This window comes from Natrix helvetica (assembly GCF_964273705.1).
Source record: "Natrix helvetica genome assembly, chromosome: 4".
Taxonomy (NCBI): domain Eukaryota; kingdom Metazoa; phylum Chordata; class Lepidosauria; order Squamata; family Natricidae; genus Natrix; species Natrix helvetica.
In genome coordinates, this window is record NC_138550.1 from 145,996,944 (window position 1) to 146,022,331 (window position 25,388).

Genomic DNA, 25,388 nt, shown 5'->3' on the forward strand with positions numbered 1-25,388 from the left:
TAAGTTATGAAGAGGAATTTCTATACAAAACTATAATGAAATGTACACATTGGAAAGACTTTAATATTGGTTTAATATCCTCATCAGTGTTTCCCATTATGGAATACAGAGAAGATCAGTTTTGTTCATTGTTTGTGTCTGTTTTTCAGTGGGATAACAGAGCATACCAATCATTTTTTAAAAAAATTGTTGCATCATATGTTTTTTAAATTATTAGATTAGTTTTTCCTCTGCCATCCTGTTTAGGATTAAAATGAGCTATTGGTAAAGAAAGGTGTTTCGGATGTGATAGCATGCTTTTTTGTATTTTTAAACCACAGTAAAAACCGGCTTGTGACTATAGTGCCAAGCGATGCCCCCTTTAATACCAGAAGAGCTTACACAAGTGAAGATGAAGCTTGGAAGTCTTATCTGGAAAACCCCTTGACAGCAGCTACTAAAGCTATGATGAGCATCAACGGAGACGAGGACAGTGCTGCTGCTCTGGGATTATTATATGACTATTATAAGGTAGGGAATAAAATGCTGAAAATGGGTTTTTACAGCAGGTAAATCTGTTGCATTTAAATAAATCTGGCTCCAGTTGCATTTCCAGACTCAACCCAAGAGGTTGATGTGAGGATAACTGGTCTGACACCGAAAGGGCAAGGGCATTTTTTAAACTATGTTTTTTATGAATTGTTCTGAGCCATTTGGAGTCATTATATGAGATACAACCCTGGAAATACATAGAGTAATTAACCAAGGGATATATTTTAGAACTAGTTGTAATCTGTCCTTGAAACTGTAGTCTGCTTTCATGTGATCCACAGGCTACCAAAGACCAAATAAAATTGATCTGAAGTTTTAGATCTGGTCATCAATTCTAACTAAGTTCCACCACTATCATTAAGGAGCCTTTAATAGCCTTTAAATAAAGGATTAAAAAGTTGTATGCCCTGATGTTTCAGGTCCCAAGAGATAGAAGATTATTGCCTGTTAACAAAGTGAGTGATAATCAGGAAGACCAGGAGAAAAGGTACGTTATCTCTAAATCTGTCTCTCTCTCTCTTTCTGTATATACAGTATGTGTGATGGGAGATTTTATCTAAAGATAAAGATAAAATTAGCCAAGTTTTTTAAAAATCAGACTGGAAGTGTTGGGAATTTCAGAAGACAGTAGATTAAATATTGTAAATGCTTGAGGTTTTAAAAAAGAGATTGAATAACCATTGGTCTAAAACGGTATCGGGTTTTCTGCTTGAACAAGATCTTGGACAAGAAGACCTCCAAGGTCCCTTCCAACTCTGTTATTCTGTTAAACATTTTTTTAAATGTTAGATATTTTTTTATATTAGTAAAAAGTTTTCACTGCATTTGCCACTTCCCCCTCCATAAGGGTGGCACATTCAGTCAGCAAGAACACCCTACCCATGGTACCGTGGAACCTCCAATCACAACCGTAACCCATTCCAGGACTTCGGTTGGCACCCAATTTGATCATGACCAGAAGCAAGACTGTGCGTGCACACAAACAAAAAAAAAAGGCACGGAAGAGGAAATTGTTGCGGGAGGGAAAATCGCTGCGGCTGTGATTGATTGCTACCTGAGGATGTGTTCGTGAACAGAGTGAAACATTTAGTGGATTTTTTGGTCTGCACCTGATTTGGTCGTGGTCAGAAGCGTTTGTGACCCGAGGTTCCACTGTATCTTGTTCTGAGAAGTGCTTTTCTTTCATATGAGGTCCATGTTCCAGAAGGAACACTCCTGGCTGTTTCTTCCACAGGTAAAGAAACAGCACAATTCCATCGTGGAATGATAGACAATGGACAAACTACCCAAAGAGGAGAACTGTTACATTCATGATACCTCCGATGACTTATTGTTATTTCTATACTGCCCTTCATAAATATGTTCCAGGATTGTTTGCAACATTAATCCAAAGCATTATAATCATCAGGACAGCAGCCTGGAGTATTGTTTATAGTCCACCTTTCTTTGAAGGAAGTCAAATTTGACATTCATAATTCTCTCCTTCCACTTAGCCCAAGGTTACCAGTGAACTTCATGACTCAAGGCAAATTCAAATGTAGGGTTCCCTATTCTAGTTCAGCACAGATGTCAACAGACATGCTAATAACATTTAATTAAATAAATGATTTGATGGTTTATTTGCTTCTATTTAATCTATTTGCCGCCTCTGAAGATTTGCTTTTACTCGCTGTATTTCCCCCCCTCAGAAACTGTCTTCCCACTGGCGAAACGCAAAGTAACTTGAGCAGCAATGGTGAAAACAGAGTGCAGGTTTTGAAAACGGTGCCAGTAAATCTCTCCGTCAATCAAGAGCAGTTGGACACTTCCAAAAGGGAGCAGTTCAGTTCAAATGTATCCGGAAGCCCATCCTCCATTTCTGTGACCGGAGTGATGGTGGTGAAAGCAGAGGAATATACCCCAGTTTACATGACTCCTTCAGTGCATTATGCCAGGGGAGAAAATGAAGAACACCGGGGGGTCATATTTGAACATCCGCATTATGAAGTGCCCAGCATCACACCCCATTCAACCTATATGAAAGACGATCAACGCAGCACTCCAGATAGTACTTACAGTGATACCTTTAAAGATGAAGGAACAGAGGTATGTCTATTATTTTGGGGAATGTGGGAGCAGAAGGTGTGAGGTTCATTCGTTGTTCACAGGTTTTTTATTTTTATGAATGGAAGTCAGGGCAGTTCATTCACTTTATCGCCCCAATAAGTCAGTGATTTAGACATGAGTGAGAAATAAACTTCAAAACAATGGCTTTGGATAATGGATATTCCTGAGTTGCCAAGTGGGATAAATTCCATCTTTGGAAGAGGTATTCCAAGTGTCCTTGTTCAAAGGCAGTCGATGACTAGCTAGAGAGTCTTTCAGTGCTGTTATAGGTTTGTAGGATTCTCTCTGCAACCGATGCTAATGACAGCGTTCCAAGTAATAACCCCAGGTTCGCTTCAAAGCTGACAGCTAATTTTCTTATCCTTTCAAATGGCACACGGATAATTTTGTTCTATTACATTTTCTGATCTATCACCTTAATGTATTTGAATTTTGATTCTCTTAGAATTTGAACATATTATTTTAACTTTTTTAAAAATTTAGACTGTTCTGAATTTTGTATGCTGCTTTGTATTTGTAAGTTGTCCTGGAAGGCTTAATGAAATATAGATTGTATACTTTTTAAAAAAATAGTTGAGATTTAGTGTAGTAAGAAACTCTTTTGTACAGAGATCTAAATATGTTTTGGGAGATTCTTGGGTGAAATAACAGAGATATAACATTGTTAGAATAGTTCCCTTTTGACATTTTTTTTCCTTTTGGGACATTTATTCAAAGTATAAACAATGAAATGTTCCATTATTATGGGACTTGCACAGTAATTATGGCACCAAATGCTAAGATTGAAATAGGCTGTATGAACTCTTGCAAAAAAGCTTCTAAAAGGAGAATACATTGGGAGCCAGATATAAAAAATCTGATAGAAATTATTTATCCAACACCTGGAAAACTTTAGTGATGGAACACAAGCATGCGATGAGCTTAAGGCCATCTTTTTCTCCTGGGGAAATGATATTCTGAGAGGCGCGTGTTTCTATTAAAAATGTTCTCTTCCTGGTTCTGCTAGATGACGTTTCTTAGCAGATGGAATCTGGAGCATGCCTTTTTTTGCCAGGCCTAATGGAATGGGTAGACATAGTCAGATGGAGATGGTCCCTCAAACAATTTGGTCTCATGCAATGAAGTGCATATTACAGCTAGCTGTATAAATTGAATCCCAATGCAGCTCAAGGAGAAAAGGTATAACATGCGCTTATCAAGGAGTGCACATAATTGCATGTGCTACCATATTCCATACCAGACATCACTTCTGAAGGCTCTTCAAGGGGAGACCCATGTAGAGTGAATTGTAATAGTCCATTCAGTTCTGGTCGCCACGATTTAAAAAAGATGTGGAGACTCTAGAAAGAGTGCAGAGAAGAGCAACAAAGATGATTAGGGGACTGGAGACTAAAGCATATGAAGAACGGTTGCAAGAACTAGGTATGTCTAGCTTAAGAGAAAGAAGGACTAGGGGAGACATGATAGCAGTGTTCCAATATCTCAGGGGTTGCCACAAAGAAGAGGGAGTCAAGCTATTCTCCAAGGCACCTGAGGACAGAACAAGAAGCAATGGGTGGAAACTAATCAAGGAGAGAAGCAACTTAGAACTGAGGAGAAACTTCCTGACAGTTAGAACAATTAATCAGTGGAACAGCTTGCCTCCAGAAATTGTGAATGCCCCAACACTGGAAGTCTTTAATAATAATAATAATAATAATAATAATAATAATAATAATAATAATAATAATAATAATAATAATAAAAAAAAATTTAAATTTATTAGCCGCTCCCTTTCCAGACAGGACTCGGGGCGGCGTACAGTGGAACATATAAAGCATAAAACATGTACAAACACATAAACATACTCATATACAAAGACATACATGCACGGAGGAGGTAACAAATTACATCACATTTAGACAATTAAAAATCACCATTAAAATACCCCATTTACAATAACACAGTTTAAAATTTAAAACTTAAAACAACTGTCAGGAGGAATAAGGCAAAAATTTACGGTTGAGCCAGGCCAGATAATTGAAAGAGGTGGGTCTTCAGCTGTACACGGAAGGATCGGAGATCGGAAATAATCCTGATGTCACGGGGGAGGTCATTCCACAGGGCTGGGCCCATCACAGAGAAGGCTCTGCTCCTGGGTGTCGCCCCCCGACACTGTTTAGCGGACGGCACCCGAAGAAGTCCCTCTCTGTGTGAGCGGATTGGTCGTAGGGATGTATGGGGCAGGATGCGATCCTGCATGTAACTAGTTCCTGTGCCATGAAGCGCTTTAAAAATCATAATCAAAACCTTGAAACGCACTCGGTAGACCACAGGAAGCCAGTGCAGCTCGTGCAGGAGAGGTGTTACAGGGGAGTATCTAGTCCTTCCCATAATCACCCACGCGGCCGCATTCTGGACCAGCTGCAGTCTCCGAGTGCATCTCAAGGGAAGCCCCATGTAGAGAGCATTGCAGTAGTCCAGGCGAGACGTCACTAGCGCATGGGTGACTGTGCATAGGGCATCCCGGTCCAATAAGGGGCGCAATTGGCGCATCAGGCAAACCTGATGGAACGTCCCCCTTGCCACGGTTGTTACATGGTCATCCATGGACAGCCGGGCATCCAGGAGGACGCCCAAATTGCGCACCTGTTCCATGGGGGCCAGTTGCACGCCCCCAATGGCCAGAGATGGAAGCCACTGGTTGAACCGGGAGGCCGGAAGCCACAGCCACTCCGTCTTGGAAGGGTTGAGTTTTAGTCGGTTGCCATCCATCCAGACCCGTACGGCCTCCAAACACCGGGACATCATTTCAACAGCCTCGTTGGGGTGGTTTGGGGTGGAAATGTATAGCTGAGTGTCACCAGCATACAGATGGTATCCCACCCCAAAACCACGGATGATCTCGCTCAGCGGTTTCATGTATGTGTTGAACAGGAGAGGCGAGAGGACCGACCCCTGTGGCACCCCACATGTGAGGGGGCTCCGGGTCGATCTCTGCTCCCCTGCCAACACACATTGCGTCCGGCCAGAGAGGTAGGAGCCAAACCACCGTAAAACGGTGCCCCTGACTCCCAGCCCCTCTAGCCGGTGCAACAGGATACCATGGTCGATGGTATCGAACGCCGCCGAGAGATCTAATAGGACCAGGATAGAGGAACAACCCCTATCTCTGGCCCTCCAGAGATCATCAACCAACGCGACCAAGGCCGTCTCCGTGCTGTGCCCGGGTCGGAAGCCGGACTGGCGCGGGTCTAGATAATCATTCTCCTCCAGGTGACGTGGGAACTGTTGTGCCACCACACTCTCTACAACCTTCGCTAAGAAAGGAAGGTTGGAGACTGGACGATAATTGACTAGATCCGTTGGGTCCAAGGAAGGCTTCTTGAGCAGGGGCCTCACAACCGCCTCTTTCAAGGCGGCCGGCAGAAACCCCTCACCCAACGAAGCGTTCACTAGGCCCAGGAGCCAGTCGCGCGTAACCTCCCAGGATGCCAGTACAAGCCAGGAGGGACACGGGTCCAATAAACATGTGGTGGGTCGCAGACGTCCACGCAACCTGTCCAAATCCTCGATGGCAACCGAGTCAAACTCCTCCCAAAGCGGTCCCTCAAGACTCGCCATGGGCGTCTCAACTGGACCACTGAAAGGGGCCCATCCCATCCGGATTTGAGCGACTTTGTCCTGTAGATATTTCCCAAACTCCTCTGCTCTGCCCTGTAAAGGGGCTTCCCGCGGTCTCTCAAACAAGAGAGAGCGAGTCACCCGAAACAGGGCGGCAGGGCGGTTATCTGCGGACGCAATAAGAGCGGCACAATATTGACGTTTGGCCGCTCTTAATGCCACAAGGTACGTCCTCAAATAGGCTCGTGCCTGTGCTCGGTCAAATTCGGAACGGGAGGATCTCCAACGACTCTCTAGGCGTCTCTTGTGGCGTTTCATCACCCTTAGCTCCTCGGTAAACCAAGGGGCCAGGGTGGTTCGTCGCCGCAGGAGAGGCCGCAAAGGCGCCACCCGGTCCAGAGCCCCGGCAGTCGCACTATTCCATGCGTCTACCAGGTCCTCCACCTGGTGGCGGGTCAGGTCCACAGGAGGTGGCCCAAGCTCCGTCTGGAACCTATCTGGTTCCATCAGGCGCCTGGGGCGGAACCATCTAATACCTTCCGGTTCCGCCTCCCCGCAGCGGGGGGTAGCACCAGGGAAGTCAAGCCGGAGAAGTGAGTGATCTGACCATGACAGGGGAATAATAGTTGGATCCCCTATTCCCAGATCACTCGTCCACTGGCCAGAGACAAAGACAAGGTCCAGCGTGTGGCCTCCCTCGTAAGTAGGGCCCTGAATTAATTGGGTCAGGTCCATGGCTGTCATGGAAGCCATGAACTCCCGAACCCCCTCAGACGCTTCTCCCATCGACGGCAGATTAAAATCCCCCATCACTAAGAGTTTGGGGGTTTCAACCGCCACCGATGAGATCAGCTCGAGGAGTTCGGGTAGGGCCGCTGATGTATAGCGAGGAGCCAGGTATACTATCAGCAGGCCCAACTGCCTCCCTGGGCCCCATCTCACGACAAGGGACTCACACCCGGATGTCTGTGGCACAGTGAACTCTCTCGGCTCCAAGTCTTCCTGGATAATCACCGCTACCCCTCCGCCCCTTCCCTGGGCCCGAGGCTGGTGAAATGCTCGATAACCTGGCGGGCACATTTCCACGAGGGGTAAGCCTCCCTCGTGGCCCAACCAGGTCTCGGTTATTCCTGCGAGGTCCGGCTCCCCCTCCAAAATTAGATTGTGGATGAGGGGGGAGCCGTTTAAGAAGATGTTGGATAGCCATTTGTCTGGAACGGTATAGGGTTTCTTGCCTAGGCAGGGGGTTGGACTAGAAGACCTCCAAGGTCCCTTCCAACTCTACTATTGTATTATTGTATTGTATTATTGTATTTGTGAGTTTTTTTAAAAAGAAATTTTCAAAGTATTTTCGAGAGTCAAACAATTTTGAATACAGGTGTTTCTAAAACTACACTTCTTGCCTCTTTTAAAATTATCTTGATATTTTGTACCTCATATGAGTGTTTTAGAAAATATTTTGTCTTTAGATCTATTGGATTGGATCCAGTCAAGTGGAAATCAGTAGAGCTTAAGTTAGTTGTTATCTTCTGCTCAACTACTCTTGATATATATTATTTCTTCATCTTTCAGAAATTTCGCAGTAGTTCTGCGGGTCCCGAGGAATATATTTATGAACAAACAGCCAAGTAAGTATTGACAATGAGAAAATACTGAAGGTACACTAGATTTATAAAAGCTTCTGATTGGCTTCAGGCTAGAAATTTGCATGGAGGGCACTGATTTTGGGCATTTCTCATGAAGAAGACTTTTTAAACTTGCATTCAGCCTACTCAGTCTCTTCTTTTCTTCTCCTGTCTAAATGAAATTCAGAAGAAGAAATATATCTTGTAATGAGATCCAGTAGAAGTACGTTTTATCCATGTAATTTGTGCCACATAGCAAAGCGACAGTAAGAATTGGAAAATTTCTTCTCTACCTCATTTTGAATGACCAGAGGGAGATATCTATGGTTGGGAGTGTGATTTCTTCATCTTACTGTAATATGTGAATGCAATATAGGTGTACCTTGCACCCAACATTGTTGCTCCGCCTGAAAAGAAAATGGCAAGGATTAGTTCTATCTACATAGTTGCTGGATTCGTACACAATCAGAAAGTGTTTCACAGGAAATTTTTGTAGTTACTAAGGCTAAAATGAAAATGCATGGCATCTAGCCATGCTTTCTGTACCATTCAGCCTGAACAAGGCTTCACTAGATCTTTGTACTAGAAGGGCAGAGGTGGAATAGGGTTCTGATAGCCAGGTATTTGAATTGAGTCCAAATAGCGATTGGCAGGTAGTGCTTTAAAATTGGTGAGATCCTGCAACGACTGCCCTTACTAACAGTCTAGATCAGTGATGGCAAACCTTTTTCTTATGGCGTGCCAAAATTGTGTGCGTGCGCGCTATCGCATGTGCGCATGCCCACACCAATTCAATCCTCCCCGCCCACATGCGTGTGTAACACTCCCCTCCCTGCGCATGTGCGCATGACCACTTCCCAGGCTCCAGAGGCTTCCCTGAAGCCTGGGGTGGGCAAAAAATGGCCCCAACAAGCCAACCGGAAGTTCAGGAATGAACTTCTGGTTCGCCCATTGGGCCTATTTTTTGCCCTCCCCAGCCTCCGAGGCTTTCCTTCAGCTGACTGGCGTGCACATGTGCATCGGAGCTGACTGCTGGCGTGCCAGCAAATATGGCTCCACGTGCCACCTGTGGCACGCATGCCATAGGTTCGCCATCACGGGTCTAGGTGCTACCTGCAAAGGCAGATTCACACAAAGTGCAGTCCAGTGATTAGGATGAAGGTTAACTATATTGGAAGCATCTGAGCCAAGTACGGTCATAATTGGTACAACATTCAAACCTGGATGAAGGCTCCTTAGCCACAGCTTCCACCGGCTACTTAATCAGAAAACCAAGAATCCAGGAAGAAGCCCAACAGTTCTTAAAAAGGCAGCACAATAGAATAACTGTAAAGAATAACCACCGGGGCAGATACCTCTGTATTATCCAGATATTTACTGACAAATAGCAACATGATGAGATTTAATCTGAGCTTGTTTTGTTCTATCAAATCCTAACAACCTCCACAGCCACCAGTTCCAGATTTCCTTGGCATCTCCAGCACAGCCTGGAGTGGTGAATCATCCTTGGCAGTAACTTCATTTGAATGCCGCTTGTCCAATGAAGGGGTGCTTAGTATTTCCCTTAGCAATTGATTCCAACTTACATTTTCCCAAGCAATTCAGGCAAGATCTGCCTTTCTGAAAATTGAATTCAGTAATCTGCCCTCTAGAACAGGGGTGTCAAACTGTCCGGATGTTTCATATGCCCATCCCAGCTCTGTGAAGGGAAAAAACATTGTGAAATGTCACATGGCAGTAACAGTAACACTGTGAGTTTGACACCTGTGCTCTAAAATGATAAGGTATTACTCTTGGCCTTTTTTTTTGGCTGACACCTCTTTCTTTTGTCTGACATTTGTAAAGTATTATTTCCTCCAGCTAACCATTCATACCATCTTTGGTTTTTTCCCCCATCACTTAGTTTTTAGTCCTTTAATTATTCCGTGTCGCCCTTCTCCAAACCTGTTCAAGATGATCTGAATCTTTCTTCAAATGTGATGATCAGAATTGAATAAAATACCCGAACAGAGTAAAATGGAACAATGATTCCCTGTGATTTAGAAAACTTACATTTTCACTGATGTAGACTAAAAAGCATTCACTTGTAAGTGCCCTAATTTGGATTCCTGCACACAGCTGGAGTCAAGGCCCCTTTGTTGAAAACATGGATTGTGTGGACCAGAAGTGAATGGTACTGTAAATTTTCAATATTTTTGCTCAGGGATTCTCTGAGACATGAAAGTCATTTCAAGTTTCCAACAGAATAAAAAGATTAAGAAAGACTGCTTTAAGCTCTCCAGAATCTTCTCTCATTCATCTTCATTGGATAAATCTAGGTTAAATCCAATCTATATTATTATGAGAGAAGGAAAGGCATTCGCTTTTCGCATTCTTCATGACATGCATAATTTTCAAAATCTCTACCAACTCGGTCGTTTTTTTTTTTTTTTCAAAATGAAAAAAAAACTGCAACTCTAACCTTCATTTTATGTACAGCCTTTTCCAGTATTATATTAATTTTTTGAGACACAGCAGTTGAGGTTTGTCCAATATCTTAAATGTATCCATAAAGTATATTTAGAAAGGCATTAAAATACAGGTTTTGTTTTTGATCCCTTTCCTAATGACTCATAGTATGAATAGAATTCACCTTCATAGCTATGCCGCATTGTGTTGACATTTTCATTGAATTAACTATCAGCTTCAAGATCAGCCGAGGTCCTCTGCATATATGTGAAGATAGGGTTCTTTTTCTCAAATGTCCATTATGTTGAGATTATTTGGATCAAAACACATTTCCCATTTTGGGAAATATCCTCAAGCACTTTTTTATTTTACATTTGGACACCTGAAATAATTTGCACTCATGATTCTAAGTCAGGGCTGTAAAACTTGCAGCCGACGGGCCAGAGGCATCCAATGTTGGCCATGCCCATGCCTGGTTTAGTGAAGGGGAAAATAGTTGTGATACATCATGTGACAATGCCATGACAAGCAAGTGTGACATCCCTGTTCGAAGTCATTATTAACTATGTTAAAAAGAACCTCATCCATGATCTCAGCACAGAGATTGTCTGCACATATATGTGAAGATAGGGTTCTTTTTCTCAAATGTGCATTATATTGAGATTATTTGGATCAAAACACATTTCCCATTTTTCCTCCACTTTTCACTTTTTCCTTTATAAATACAGAGGTGTGGAGGAATACATTACAAAAGTATTATTTTCTTTTTTTAAAATGCAAATGATATCCTTTTTTCTTTCATTTTTTTCAGAAGCAGAAGCTTTCTTAAATAAGTGAAAGAGAGGAATATTGTCAATATAACATAGAGTCAGCGTTCCAAATATCGTGCAGAATTAAATCAGAGTCCAAGGCAGAGCTATCCTTGAAAGTTCCAATTCAATAAGACAGACATGTTGGCACATCTGTGGAATCCCAAATCTAAAAGCTTCCTGGGATTCCACCCAGTTGAAAGTTCATGATCTTATACCCACACCCATAAATCCATCACATGGTCCAATCTTCTTCCACGCTGGCATCTCCACCCAGCTGGTTCTGGTCAGGTGCAGAGGTGCAGAGACAAAAGATGACCTTGGGCTTCTAGAAAAGAATGACAACACATTCCACAATTCTACTCCTTTCTATTCCCCCTCCCAATTACTACACTAATGAAACAGCATAATGAAATAATAGAGAGTATGGCAGGCCAAAGATCCTAAAAAGGAATATAACTGCAGGCCTGACACTTAGGCTATTTCGTATAATTAGGTTTCAAAAGTAAAGTAAAGCATTTGATCAAACAATTTCTTAGCAAGCCAAAGGTGTATTTTTATCTAGCAACTGGTGATTAAATAAGAATGAACCCTGTTAGTTTTAGCCCTGGAATAGCACTTTTTCAACTATTGACAGTTTTGCAATCACAGTTTTGTTTACATCATGTCTACCTACTGTTGTTTTAAACTTCTGTCTGTTCAAAAACACTCTTGTGATCACTGTCAATGATATAGTGATTTGAAAACATGTTTCCATGAAACACAGGAATCTTTAAAAAAAAATCTTTAAAAACAGGAAGCTAGAATTCCACTGGTTGCATAATCATAATAACAGCACAGAGTGCAGACAATGTGGTATGGCATTTATCACACCTGTGATGTAATAAAGAGGAGGAAAGACTTTGGCTTGGGTTCACTTTGTTTTTCACTAAAGCAGGGGTGTCCAAACTTGGGAACTTTAAGACTTGTGGACTTCAACCCCCAGAATTCACCAGCCAGCCATGCTGGCTGGGGAATTCTGGAAGTTGAAGTCCACAAGTCTTAAAGTTCCCAAGTTTGGACACCCCTGCACTAAAGCCTAAGATTCACCAGACAGCAAAAGAATTGAACAAGCAAGAATTTTGTTTTTTCTTCCTCACTAATATGAGCTTGAGAAAGTGAGAGAGGCAGACAGATGCATAGGATAAAATGAAAACAATCCTCCTCGTTGGGGGAGAAACATTGCAAAACGGACACTCTCAAGATCTAGTCTTCGCCCAGAGTAAATCATTTGTAAAACTAATGATTTCATTCAAAGCCAAATACTTTGAATTACAATAGGATGTAATCCACTCTCCCTGCAGTCACTATGAGAAGTACATTATTTTAAACATAGAAGAAAGCTGAGTGAAATGGCAGAATATATGATAATCCCCACTAAAAAGTAAATCCATATTTAGTTAAATCTATCTTGAATTTGAGGCTAAGCATAAAACCTAACATTCAGTTAGGAAGGATCCCTGGATTGCAAGCATGTATTTCATATGAAATGTTTACCAGTTGATAAGGTAAGGAGACTCTATAGTGGTGAGTCTGGATATAGGTTTAATAGTTTGCTTAGTGCTGGGTAGCTGCTCTTAAATTTAACAATTAAGAACAACATCCCCCTACAGGTAGTCCTTGACTTATGATCATAATTGAGGCCAGCATTTCTGTTGCTAAGCGTACTAACTGCATTCTGCTAAACTGCATTCAGACTACTTCTGCTGTCTGCCAGCTGCCTGCAGTTCGGCAGTCTGATTCTCACTAGCTCACCTTCCATCCTTCCAAGGTCGGTAAAATGAGGACCCAGATTGTTGGGGGCAATATGCTGACTCTGTAAACTGCTTAGAAAGGGCTGTAAAAGCACTATGAAGCTGTATATAAGTATAAGTGCTATTGCTATTATATGAATGAATGCATCAATCTAAGGCATGCATTTATAATAATAATTCTAAGGCCTTTATTCAACGTTTCTTCAATAATGTATTTTCTACGTTTATTCTTATTTTCTTTATAGTAACACATTTCGATATACTTTGGAAGCTACCAAATCTCTCCGCCAAAAACAAGGAGAAGGACCAATGACTTACTTAAACAAAGGGCAATTTTATGCCGTAACACTGAGTGAAGCTGGGGACAACAAATGCTTCAGATATCCAATCAGCAAAGTCCGGGTATGGCTAGTCTTGCATGTATATTAATTGATCATGTTGGTTGGCTAAAGACTTTTAATATGTGTCCTTGTTTTCATTCTGCTGAAATGTGAATACAGTTATAACCACCAATCTCTTAATAGAAGTTTAAGCTCATTCTTCTCCAAAAAGATTGTGAATCAGAAACCTGAAACTGAATTCTCAATACAAAATATCATGGACCACTATACCTGTCCTGGAATGCTAAATTATCGTAGGTATTGTCTGTTTCTTTGAAATGTTAAGGTCTTGTTTTGCAATTTAAGATTTCTATATAAAAAATAAATAAAAAGTGATGATAAGGATTGCTCAAAAGTTACTAGAACTAGTGGAAAATGCTCCTTCAAACCCATAGCTTAAATCAGGGGTACCCAAAATTGGCAACTAAAGCAAGTGGACTTCAACTCCCAGAATTCTCTATGAAGCATGGTTGGCTGAGAAATTCTGGAAGTTGAAATCTATATGTCTTAAAGTATTAAGACAACAGCATCTCTTCAAAGTTCAGTAGGGCTGTTTTGAGATCCTTTCCCAGTTTATAGCCATTTTTGTGTATGGATATAAGTTACTTGTGCCAGTATTGCTTTCAGACTACCTGAAAGCATTAGTTAAAAGGTTACACTAGGAACACGAGCAAATACAAATATACCTTTCATTGGGTATTGAGAAGACATCGTATTTGATACCAAGTAAGTTTTTTCTGAGTATGAGGTACCAGAAAGAAAACCACATTGGGGGGCCAGGTAGCAACCTTGTTCTCTGCTTGTGGGCCAGAAAGAGAAGCTGCCTGTGAGGGAGACCACGGAACAAAATAAAGGCGCTATGGGGATCCCCCCCTAAAAGGCAGCGAAGAGCCCTGGCCTGGTGCGCCCCCCCTCAAAACTTTTCATCACTGCTTCGGTTGGTGGTGATGGGTCATGTGACTGAGTGTGCATGAGTGACGTCAAGTTGGCCATGCCCACTCAGTCTCATGCCCATCATCTAGCCACATTCACTGAACCAATAGTAAAAATTTTCAAAAACCACCCTTGTACATCTCCCTGTCATCAGTTAGTTCAGTAATTCCAGAAGGTATGGAGAAATATCTGTAGTGATAATGCTAAAATTCAGGCAGTTTCAGTGGAAGATGATGGTCCTTTACTTCTCCAAGATGCTTGGAGCTCTAAATATGAAATGTGGGTGAGGGCAAACCACAGACCACAATCATAATTATACAATACAATACAATAGTAGAGTTGGAAGGGACCTTGGAGGTCTTCTAGTCCAACCCCCTGCCTAGGCAGGAAACCCTATACCGTTCCAGAAAAATGGCTATCCAACATCTTCTTAAAGACTTCCAGTGTTGGGGCATAATTCTGCCATTCATTTACTAAGTTTCACAAGAAGGAATGATTGTGGCTTGTTGTCTGGGAATAGCCAGGCTTGTTTCTAATTTGAATTGGTTGAGTGCCATGTGAAGCTGGCATTTTTGGTCTGTTGGCAGGGCTGGGACTTTTTTTCAGGTTTTTTTTTTCTTTTTAGCTATTCAGAGAAATACTAGGCAATTCGATTTAATCATCAGTTCAGTGTTACTATGTGCCTGATATGACATGACTCCAGGACACTGGGAAATCCACCACTGTGGATAGCTGGTAATTCAGCAAGGAATTCTTTGTCCAGTGTAGTCAATTCAGATGGTAAAAGAATCTATTCCCCAAGGAAGGTGGTGGGCTCTGCTTCACTGGACATGTACAAACAGACCTTAAAAAGCAGAGCCTGGGGGATGCTTTAATGTGGATATCTGCAGTAAGGAGGTCACAGGACTCAACAGACTTAATTGACATTTCTGTAAGTTGAGGATTGCTTAATTGTTAGGCTTTATGAGTTTCTTCCTCTGTTTCTCTTGACATGGGAGCTTAGTTAGTTAGTTTAGTTAGTTTACTTTATTATCATTGCACATGGTACAACGAAATTAAATGCCATCTTCAGTGTACATTACAATTGTAAAAATAAAAACACAAACGTACATCCGTTACGTTCTATATAATTGAAATTGAAAACCCAATATTGCATTAATATTGCACTGTACCGTAGAATTCAATATAGTTACCGCCCTGGGATAGAAGCTGTTTTTCAGCCTATTTGTCTTTGTTTTTATTATCCTGTACTGTCTGCCAGATGGCAATAGTTCAGAAAAAGGGTGCCCAGGATGAGATGGATCTTTAAGAATGTTTTGGACTTTCTTAAGGCAGCGGGAGCTATAAAGCTCTTCCAAAAAGGGGAGAGGGCAACCAATGATCCTTTGGCCAATGATGTTAACCCTCTGGAGTGCTGTCCAATCTCCCACTGTGCAATTGGCAAAGCATAGACAGATGCAGTAACTTAGAATACTCTTTATGGTCCAGCAGTAGAAGGTCAACAGCAGGTTTTCATTCATTTGTTGTTTCCTGAGAAGTCTCAGGTAATATATTCTATGTTGGGCCCTTTTGACCAGTGCCGCAATGTGAGTGCCCCAGGTCAGGTCCTCTTTTAAGATAACACCCAGAAACTTAAAACTGGTCACTTGCTCCACTCAGTCTCCATTGATAAATTTGGTCGCCCTATGATAAACAAGGTACATTCACAAAAAGCATTGGAGCAGTGGTGGGTTCTAGATCCTGTTGCAACTGGTACGTTGCAATGGGCCCTGGCGTGGGTCCACATGAACGCACGCAGCGCGTGCATGCATCTTACCCTCCAGCGATGCCTCCGCAAGCCTCCGTGTGGCTCCAGCTGCTCAGCGGAGCGTTGCGCAGGCACTGTACGTGCCATGCGTGGAAGCGCCAAAGAGTTTAAAGACAGGTAAGGAGCGCAGGCGGACAGGTAGGCCCTCCGGAGCACCGTACCGGAACGGTACCCGGTCCTTCCGGTCAGGCACCGGTACGCCCGTACCAGGGCATACTGCCTGCAACCCACCACTGCATTGGAGGCATGAGTGGATGATGGAGTTTTAAACAGAGAGCATCAGCCAGTCAGCACTCAACTGGAATCAAATCAACCATGGTAGGTGCCAATATTGGAAATACAAGAGGGACCTGGTTGATAATCCTGACTGTGATTGTGGGAACGTCTCATCAAACTTTACATCATATTATGATGGAATACCTCTTCAGAATGTTCCCTGGATCTCTGCATGAAATGCATCCTCTCAAGGGCACTGCTGTCCACTGGCTAAAATATCTAGGCATCCAGCCATAAGCTTAGCTACCCAGTAATTGCTCACATATAACTCAGTTTTATACATAATTTTACTCATCATTCATGCTGTGGGTGTTTAAAATAATTCACTGCTCTGATGTTTTATATTTTGATAGATATTTTATACGTTTTGTGAGTTTTTGATGCATTAATGCTGTATTCTGCTACACCATGGGAAATGTGTGTGTGTGTGTGTGTGTGTGTGTGTATGCACATGCACACACATTTATATTGCTTAGCATTTTGGTTAGTGACCATAACCAATTGATGATTGTTTTGCGGTCTTTATCTAGAGTGTGATCATGGTTGTATTCAGTGAAGATAAAAATCGGGATGAGCAGTTGAAGCACTGGAAATATTGGCATTCACGACAGCACACAGCTAAACAGAGGGTCTTGGACATTGGTGAGTGATAAAGTAGCCCCGTGAATACCTGTCTTCACAGACATTTTTTATTACCTTGGAGACTAGCAACTGGAGAACCAATTCAAATCCAGAAGTCAATTTTATTTTGAAGTTGGAATAGCCAATTGGCAAACCAAGCCTGGTTTGGTATGCAACAAGGCTGCTCTAAAGTATTTTTCACGCTTGGTGCAAAATTACAACATGGGATTTCCTTTTCACCTCTTGAAAACTATAATATAATATTTCTGGGAGAGTAGTAGTCAGTCTAAGCAAAGACTACATCTTGAAAGCCTAAACTGACTTTGTTTTATGTGTTAAATACTTTAGGTGAACTAGTAATATGAAAACAAAGTTGATTCAAAACTGCAGATTCCAGTTTCCAAAATTTCTCATCAGTTTTCTGTCACCAGACTTCCCGCTGAGATAACTTATTCTCTTTCATTACCATGGTAACCAGTAATACACATTCCTATGTATTTTTCCAACTGGCCATGAGATACACTGCATTTGACATCAGTTTTTAATGTACCTGGTATCTTCCTGATACACTGGGTTGTATCTCATTAGTAATTCTGGGAGTCCTTGTCCAAGACATTTGGAGATGTCTAAACTAAGGAAGGATATCTTTATTTGATCATCTTTCCTAATCTCACCTTATCCTCTTCTCCCTATTTACTCTTCTGTCATAAAGAATTCTATTCTATTCATTTATTTCCTCCATCTTTCAAAATAATCGACAAAAGATTAACAGTGGTTGGCAGTAAAGATTCATCCGTAAATCATTTTATGCAATATAGTGCTTGTAGCCCACCAACTGAAAAGCAGAGTTTTATGAAGTCTTTTTAAAGTAATTAAATTATGTAAACTAAATTTTAAGTAATTTTGAGGCTTTTGTCAAATTTTGACCTATCCAGCTCAGGAGACAGTGGTGTGGTGGCAAATGTTGGAATTGCATTGCAATGTTGCACACATGTACTAAAACAGTAGAGCTTGCAATGTAATGGCATGAGATTGCCTTCACCATTTTTGTGAAAGGTTTTGATCTTGTGAAGAATTTTGGTCTACCATCTGTCTTCTTGATACTGAAATCCAGGTTGGCAGAGTTAGTGTCCATGTGCCACTTGCCTTTCTCCCTTTTCCTTGCCAGAGATATTTCATAAGGGAGCAGGGTTGTATTCTTTTTGACTTTAAAAATGAAAAATTCCCATAGTTGTTCAAGTTGCAGCTCACCCAAATCATACTTCTTATTAAGGAAGTTTATAAGATATTGTATGTTAATATTAGCTACTTGAATAGTGTTCTCATATTCTTTAGTTTTTCTTTAGTTTTTTTTCCTCTCTCTCTCAGAGGAAATCAGCTTTTCCTGATCCTTCCAACCTCTTGTCAGATTTTAACTTTCATTTATGATGATCTTATTTGGACACAGCGTACAGAAGATTACTTAGTTGGTCTTCTATGTTCCATTTATTCAGCTGTGTAATATTGCAGTGTTTTGTATGAAATTGTAGCCCTCTTCAGAGTTCTCCATTGCTCAGATTAAAAGTTAAACTCCAACTTTTGTGTTTTTACCTAGTTTAGAATCATAGGAATTTTGGACTTCATCTGGTCTAACCCCATGCTTAATGTCTAATCTATATATAGAATGTGAGCTCAGGTAGTCCTCGACTTATGACCAAAATTGAGCCCAAAATTTCTGTTCCTAATTTATCAAGTGAGTTTTGCCCCATTTTATAACCTTTCTTGTCACAGCTGTTAAGTGAATCACTGCACTTGATAAATTAATAACACGGTTGTTAAGTGAATCTAGCTTCCCCATTGACTTTGCTTGTTAGAAGATTGCAAAAGGTGATCCCGGAACACTGCAACCATCATAAATATGAGTTAATTGCCAAGCATCTGAATTTTGATCCCATGGCCATGGGGACACTGTAATTGTTGTAAGTGAAATAAGGGTCATAAGTCACTTTTTTCAGTGATGTTGTAACGTTGAATGTTCATTAAATGAACTGTTGTAAGTCAAGGGCCACCTGTATAGTATCTCTGACAAAGCCATTGCTTAAATACTTCCCACAAGGGAGAAGCCACCATTTCAAGGGCACCCTCTTCTTTTCTTCACCAGCTCTTATTTTTAGTAATTTTCTCCTAAACTTCTCTGCCATTTTTTAATACCAACTGATTCTAGTTCTGTGTCAGGAGTTCTGCTTGATAGCTATTTGAAGATTGTTACCATATCTCTCCCTTCCCCTGAATCTTCTCTACTTTGGGCTTTTCTTGCAGTACAATATAATACAATAGCAGAGTTGGAAGGGACCTTGGAGGCCTTCTAGTCCAACCCCCTGCCTAGGCAGGAAACCCTATACCATTTCAGACAAATGGCTATCCAACAACTTCTTAAAGACTTCCAGTGTTGGGGCATTCACAACTTCTGGAGGCAAGCTGTTCCACTGATTAATTGTTCTCACTGTCAGGAAATTTCTCCTCAGTTCTAAGTTGCTTCTCTCCTTGATTAGTTTCCACCCATTGCTTCTTGTACTGCCCTCGGGTGATTTGGAGAATAGTTTGACTCCCTCTTCTTTGTGGCAACTCCTGAGATATTGGAACACTGCTATCATGTCTCCCCTAGTCCTTCTTTTCATTAAACTAAACATACCCAGTTCCTGCAACCGTTCTTCATATGTTTTAGCCTCTAGCCCCCTAATCATCTTTGTTGCTCTTCTCTGCACTCTTTCTAGAGTCTCCACATCTTTTCTACATTGTGGCGACCAAAACTGAATGCAGTATTCCAAGAGTGGCCTTACCAAGGCATTATAAAGTGGTATTAACACTTCACGTGATCTTGATTCTATCCCTCTGCTTATGTAGCCTAGAACTGTGTTGGCTTTTTGGCAGCTGCTGCACACTGCTGGCTCATATTTAAATGGTTGTCCACTAGGATTACAAGATCCCTTTCACAGTTACTACTATTGAGCAAGGTACCACCTATACTGTACCTGTGCATTTCATTTTTGTTGCCTAAATGTAGAACCTTACTCTTTTCACCATTGAATTTCATTTTATTAGATAGTGCCCAATGTTCGAATCTGTCAAGATCCTTCTATATCTTAAGCCTATCTTCTGGAGTGTTGGCTATTCCTGCCAGCTTGGTGTCATCTGCAAATTTGATGAGTCCCCCATTTATTCCCTCATCCAAATCATTGATGAAGTTGTTGAAGAGTACTGGGCCTAAAACAGAGCCTTGGGGTACTCCACTGCATACTTCCCCCCCATGTAGATGCAGTTCCATTGAGGACTACACGTTGAGTGGGGTTGGTTAGTCAATTATGAATCCATCTGGTGGTGGTGCTGTCTAACATCAAGCAATTAATAACAAGTAATTGCTTGATGTTTATACAAGTATTATGGAGTAAGAACCATAGCAAAATACTATAAGGAAAAGATATTCAAACACTGAAGCTCTATGTTTGGAGATATTCACAATATAAAGATAAAATCTCTTTAGCTACCTTTGTAGAATTATGTTATCTAGGAGTGAGGATCATTGATGAGGTGGGATTTTAGGAGGAAACAGATGGGGATTGCATTGCCAATCATCTACCATTTCCCAAAAGCTTTCAAAACTTCTTTTGCGGTCTTTGAAAAGATATAGATATTTATTTTTTGAAATAAAGAGAATGGTAAGCAAGTAAAAATAAAAATGCATCTAAACATTTGGAATCAAAGTTTCTTACAGCATTATCAGATAAAATCAGTTCAGTTACTAATTATATATTTTAACTACTGGTCAAACCTGAAAAGTGACCTGTATCAGCTTATTATGAATATTGAGCAATTGTTAAGGCACAATATCGGGGGTAAACAGCCTTAAATAAAGAAGTTTTTCTAACAAGAAACCTTCATTATTTTAGTTTGCAAATTCCAGAGCAAAGTATCACATTTTTCTTTTCCAAGAGCTTCCATACGGGCACTTGTGCCATGCAAGGTTTCATGCCAAGAGATGATGGAGAAGTTTACCATCTCTTGTTTCCAGGCCATAGAATCATGTAAGGAACATGTTTAGATCACATATTTTCATCAACATGCAAACAATATATTTAGTTTATTCCTAAGTTAGATATTATCTCAGGGTCCTAAAGAAAGATTTGGATCTAGTACCGTGATTGCGAACCTATGTCACGTGTGCCCTAAATGACATGCGAAGCCATGTTGCCCGGCATGTGCAGCCTTGCCTGTTTGTCTTCCGGGTTTCTGGCACGCATGTGTGTGATGAGCAGCTGTCCTTTGCACGTGCAGCAGTGCCAAAAACTGGTGTGTGCATGCACGCCAGCTAGCTGATTATTAGGTATGGATGTGCGCTAGAGCCTGGAAGTTTGGCTTTTCCGGAGCACAGCCCCCAATGACCGCGCAAAACATTTCCACACAACATTTTTGATACTCGGTGCCGAAAAGGTTTGCGATCACTGATCTAGCAGATTAATATTAGCAAATGCAGTTTAAGATTATTATTTTTTTAATGTTCATAATGCTGTATGTAGAAGTAGTTTTGCAAAATGATATGTTTTCAGTGACATCTGGTGGGCCCAGGATGGTGGTAGTGTATTCATTCTGGCCCTCTATCTTTTGGAAGCTGCACTATCTTCCAGTAAGTTTTCTGAATGAAATTCAAAGTACTGACTGTCATCTTTAAAACCCCTACATGCTTTGGGCCTCTAATATCTCTTCTAGTGATTTCTTCCCATCTTCCAGGACTGGAAGAGTGGACATCCTGCAGATACCCATTGCTGAAACAGTGTTACTTGGTGGTCCTTGGACATGTATCTTGGTGCTTGCCCTGTGAAACAATCTAACCCCCATCCCCAAATTGGGATGGTCCCGACTCTATTGGCTTTCTGGAAGGCTATGAAGAATTGTGTCTTTTCCCAGGCATTGGGGCAAGGATGCTAACAACAGGAAATTGGCATGGGTGCCCAGGATGGATGACTTTGGAGATTGTATTGGACCTCGAGTTGCTTTGCTTGTTTTTGCTTTTAATGGAAATTTTTTATTTTGCTTTGTTTTTGCTTGCTCTCTACCCAATGTTTCTTTGAATAGATGGGCAGCCATATAAAGTGGGTGTGTATTGCAAGAAAAGCCAGGGGAACAGAAAGAAGGCTAGAAGAAGAACAATAGGAGGAGGAGGAAGATGTAGGGACAGGGAGATGGTGTGCTCCCTACTAGAATTCAGGGTTTTATATTAACAATGTTGATCATTGATATCTAATCTTCTATCTATTATTTTTAATTGCCCTGTAGTAGTAGCTTAACTTCATAATACTATTCTGTGTTGTGAAGGATTCCCCCCCCCCCCCCAACTTTTTTTTACTAGGCAGATTAATAATCTGATACATGGACATCTGGGAAACTTCCTTTTAAAGAAAACCAGGTCTATTTGAAAATTCCACAGATCCCTGTGCCCTCCGGTGTGTTCAACATTCCAAGCAGATAGTTTCACTTGTCCAGACAGCATCCCAGTCTTTCAAAAGAGTCTACCCTAAATTCTTTCTTTTTAGTCAGTCAGAGATTGCTATCATGTAAATACTATGGGGAATATTAATCTTTTAATCTTCTCCTGAACGGAATGTATGTGTTTCATTTTTTTTTAAAAAAATAGAAAATAAAGAAGGGACAAGAGAGTGGGCAGAAGTTTTTCACATGTTCATTATGGAAATGTACATTTTGATTACGAGAAGTCTTTTCTATGAAGTTAAATTAGTTTAATTCTATAATTCTTTTATTCCAAAAAGCTGGTTTCTGAGTTTATATTACCCATGAATTTGTTTTGAAAGTGAATCCCTAGAATGTGTAATAAAAACTTTAAAGGTTCTACTTCAGTTCATTTATATCACTACTTAAAATCTTGAGATTCCTATAAATCTATTTTGATGAATGTAAAGGAATCTTAGAGAATAGAATGCGTTGCAATCGCAGGATAGATAATAAACCAGCAATCTCTAGACCATGATCAAGAATGTGTCATACAGAATGTTCATGTTTTTCCCCCTTCCATCCAAACTAGATTGGCACAAAACTGCATTTTGGAAAGCTGCCCAAGTGTGATGAGATCTACTTCCGTCTTCAACCCATGAACAATTTATTTATTTGTTATAAGCCATTGCAATGGGAGTGATTCCTGATGGTTGCCAATATAAATAAGCCATAAATGTACAATAGCCTCAGAATATGCAACAATAAAACTGTAAAAACAATAAAAGCATAACAATAATAGAACTAAAATGAAAAAGAAAAGAACAGTTTACAAGCACTACTCCAAACTAACCACAATAACATTGACTCTGAAGTCCTTTTTTTACAGCCTTGCAAACTACAACTGCTCTACCACTTGGGGTTATTCTTCAAAGTGGGGACCACATTAGAAAAATGGTGTCTTTATGCAGGGAGTTGTTATATTTCTCTAATCTGGACCAGCACACAGGACAGCCTAGTTCCACCCTATCCAAGCAGTTTACAGAATCAGCATATTGGCCCCAACAAGTGGAAGCCAAAGCATGTTGTACTTTGTAGGCTAAAACCAATATTTTGAACGATGTCAGAGAAACTATGGAGAACAATAGCAGTGCTTGCAGTGAAGGTCTTATACAGCTGTAGCTGTTATCACAGCCGTGATGGCACAGTGGTTAGAACTGCAGGCTACTTCTGCTGACTTCCAGCAGTTTGGCAGTTCAATTCTCACCAGTTCACCTTCCATCCTTTCGAGGTTGGTAAAATGAAGACCCAGATTGTTGGGGGCAATATGCTGATTCTGTAAACCACTTGGAGAGGGTTGTAAAGCACTATGAAGTGGTATATAAACTTGAGTGCTATTGCTTGCAATTGCTATCACACACATTAGTATCTAGGCTACTGCATAATGCAAACGGCAAATTTGGAAGGCAACGCCATATATAGAGCATTGTGATAGTCTAATTGTTGATGAGGGCACGTGTTATTTTGGCCAGGGTCTCCTAGTCCAGGTGGTGCCTCTTCTGCTTCTTTTACTCATGCTATTTTTTTAACCTTCTCTGTCTTCTACTCCTGGACAATATGTAAGAAGATTTTATCCTTCTACTTATTCATCAAGAGTGAATGTTTGTAGAACACAAGTACAAAGAGAAAGGACAGCTGGCATCTCATTACATTTTTCTGTGAGATTCGCAAAAACTATTTAAAGCTAAATTTAGTTGACATCTACAGTTGATTGGTGCCAATTCAGGAAAAAATGTCTTTTATTAATGGTTGAATTCTGCATACTTTTCAGGAAAAACCCCTCCAATTATTTGTTCTATAATTAACTGCCCCAATAAAATATTGGCTAATATAATGCCATCAACCCAAATTAATATCGGGCTGGCATAATCAGGCTTATAAGTGGGAAGCTGGTTACTGTAATCTTTCAAGTATCTTATTACCAACTTTGAAGAATTGTTGTAGTATCGTTTAGAAAATGTTGGTCTTGGCAAATTGACCCACAACTCAAAAATTATCTATCTATCTATCTATCTATCTATCTATCTATCTATCTATCTATCTATCTATCTATCTATCTATCATCTGTCTGTCTATCTATCTATCTATCTATCTATCTATCTATCTATCTATCTATCTATCCACAAACACACAACTACACATATACATATACATGTACAGTATATTGGAATGTAAGGACAAATGTCTGCACTTTATACAAGCATCTATGATCTTTTTATCGTTTGTTACAGCTGATTATAAGGAAAGCTTCAACACCATTGGAAATATTGAAGAAATTGCCTATAATGCTGTTTCATTCACTTGGGATGTTAATGAAGAGGCAAAGGTGAGATCTGCTTAGCAAACAAAATTTAAGGCATTATTTTGCACTGTCGTGGGAAGAAAATAAAGTCAGTAAAACATACAGACATTGCAATAATGAATATTTTGTGTTTCAAAATGCTAGTAGTCTAAGATTGCCAACCATTGAGAACTTTTAAATCAGTCTTGTTTAAGTACCAGATGTCAGTGAAGTTATTTTGAAAGTTTGCATGAGGTACTATATCCTCTTTTATTAAGAAATTCAGACCATTTAACTTGAAATTGTCTACATTATATATAGATAAATATTATGTCAAGGTTTTAGGAATGCACAGTTGATTAAAGCGTAATAGTTCCATTTATGCCTAAAACTGAAACATAGGTTCAAGCATAACACTAACTTAAAAGCAAATATTATGGCTTAATGAGATGTGTGAGAAAAAAACCCTTGGTGTTTCAATAGTTTCAGTGAATCAGGGTAACTTTAGGGAATGGCATATCATGAGGTAATACTTTCCAGGACTAATAGAACATTGACCTTAGGTCAGGGGTGAAATGCTACCGGTTCGGACCAGTTTGCCCAAACCGATAGTAAAATATGCTACCAGTTCGCG

The 25,388-nt window shown here is 40.6% G+C and overlaps 1 protein-coding gene across 2 annotated transcripts in view; it reads left to right on the top strand.

The window, feature by feature from the left end:
* GRHL2 (grainyhead like transcription factor 2) overlaps positions 1-25,388 on the top strand; it is a 96,639-nt gene that overhangs the window by 20,415 nt on the left and 50,836 nt on the right. For both annotated transcript variants that reach the window (XM_081951188.1, XM_081951189.1), the window contains exons 2-8: positions 321-510; positions 951-1,018; positions 2,220-2,616; positions 7,813-7,868; positions 13,161-13,317; positions 16,842-16,953; positions 24,705-24,799. In XM_081951188.1, the coding sequence (XP_081807314.1) occupies positions 321-510; positions 951-1,018; positions 2,220-2,616; positions 7,813-7,868; positions 13,161-13,317; positions 16,842-16,953; positions 24,705-24,799 (1,075 nt within the window). The remainder of the gene's footprint in view (positions 1-320; positions 511-950; positions 1,019-2,219; positions 2,617-7,812; positions 7,869-13,160; positions 13,318-16,841; positions 16,954-24,704; positions 24,800-25,388) is intronic.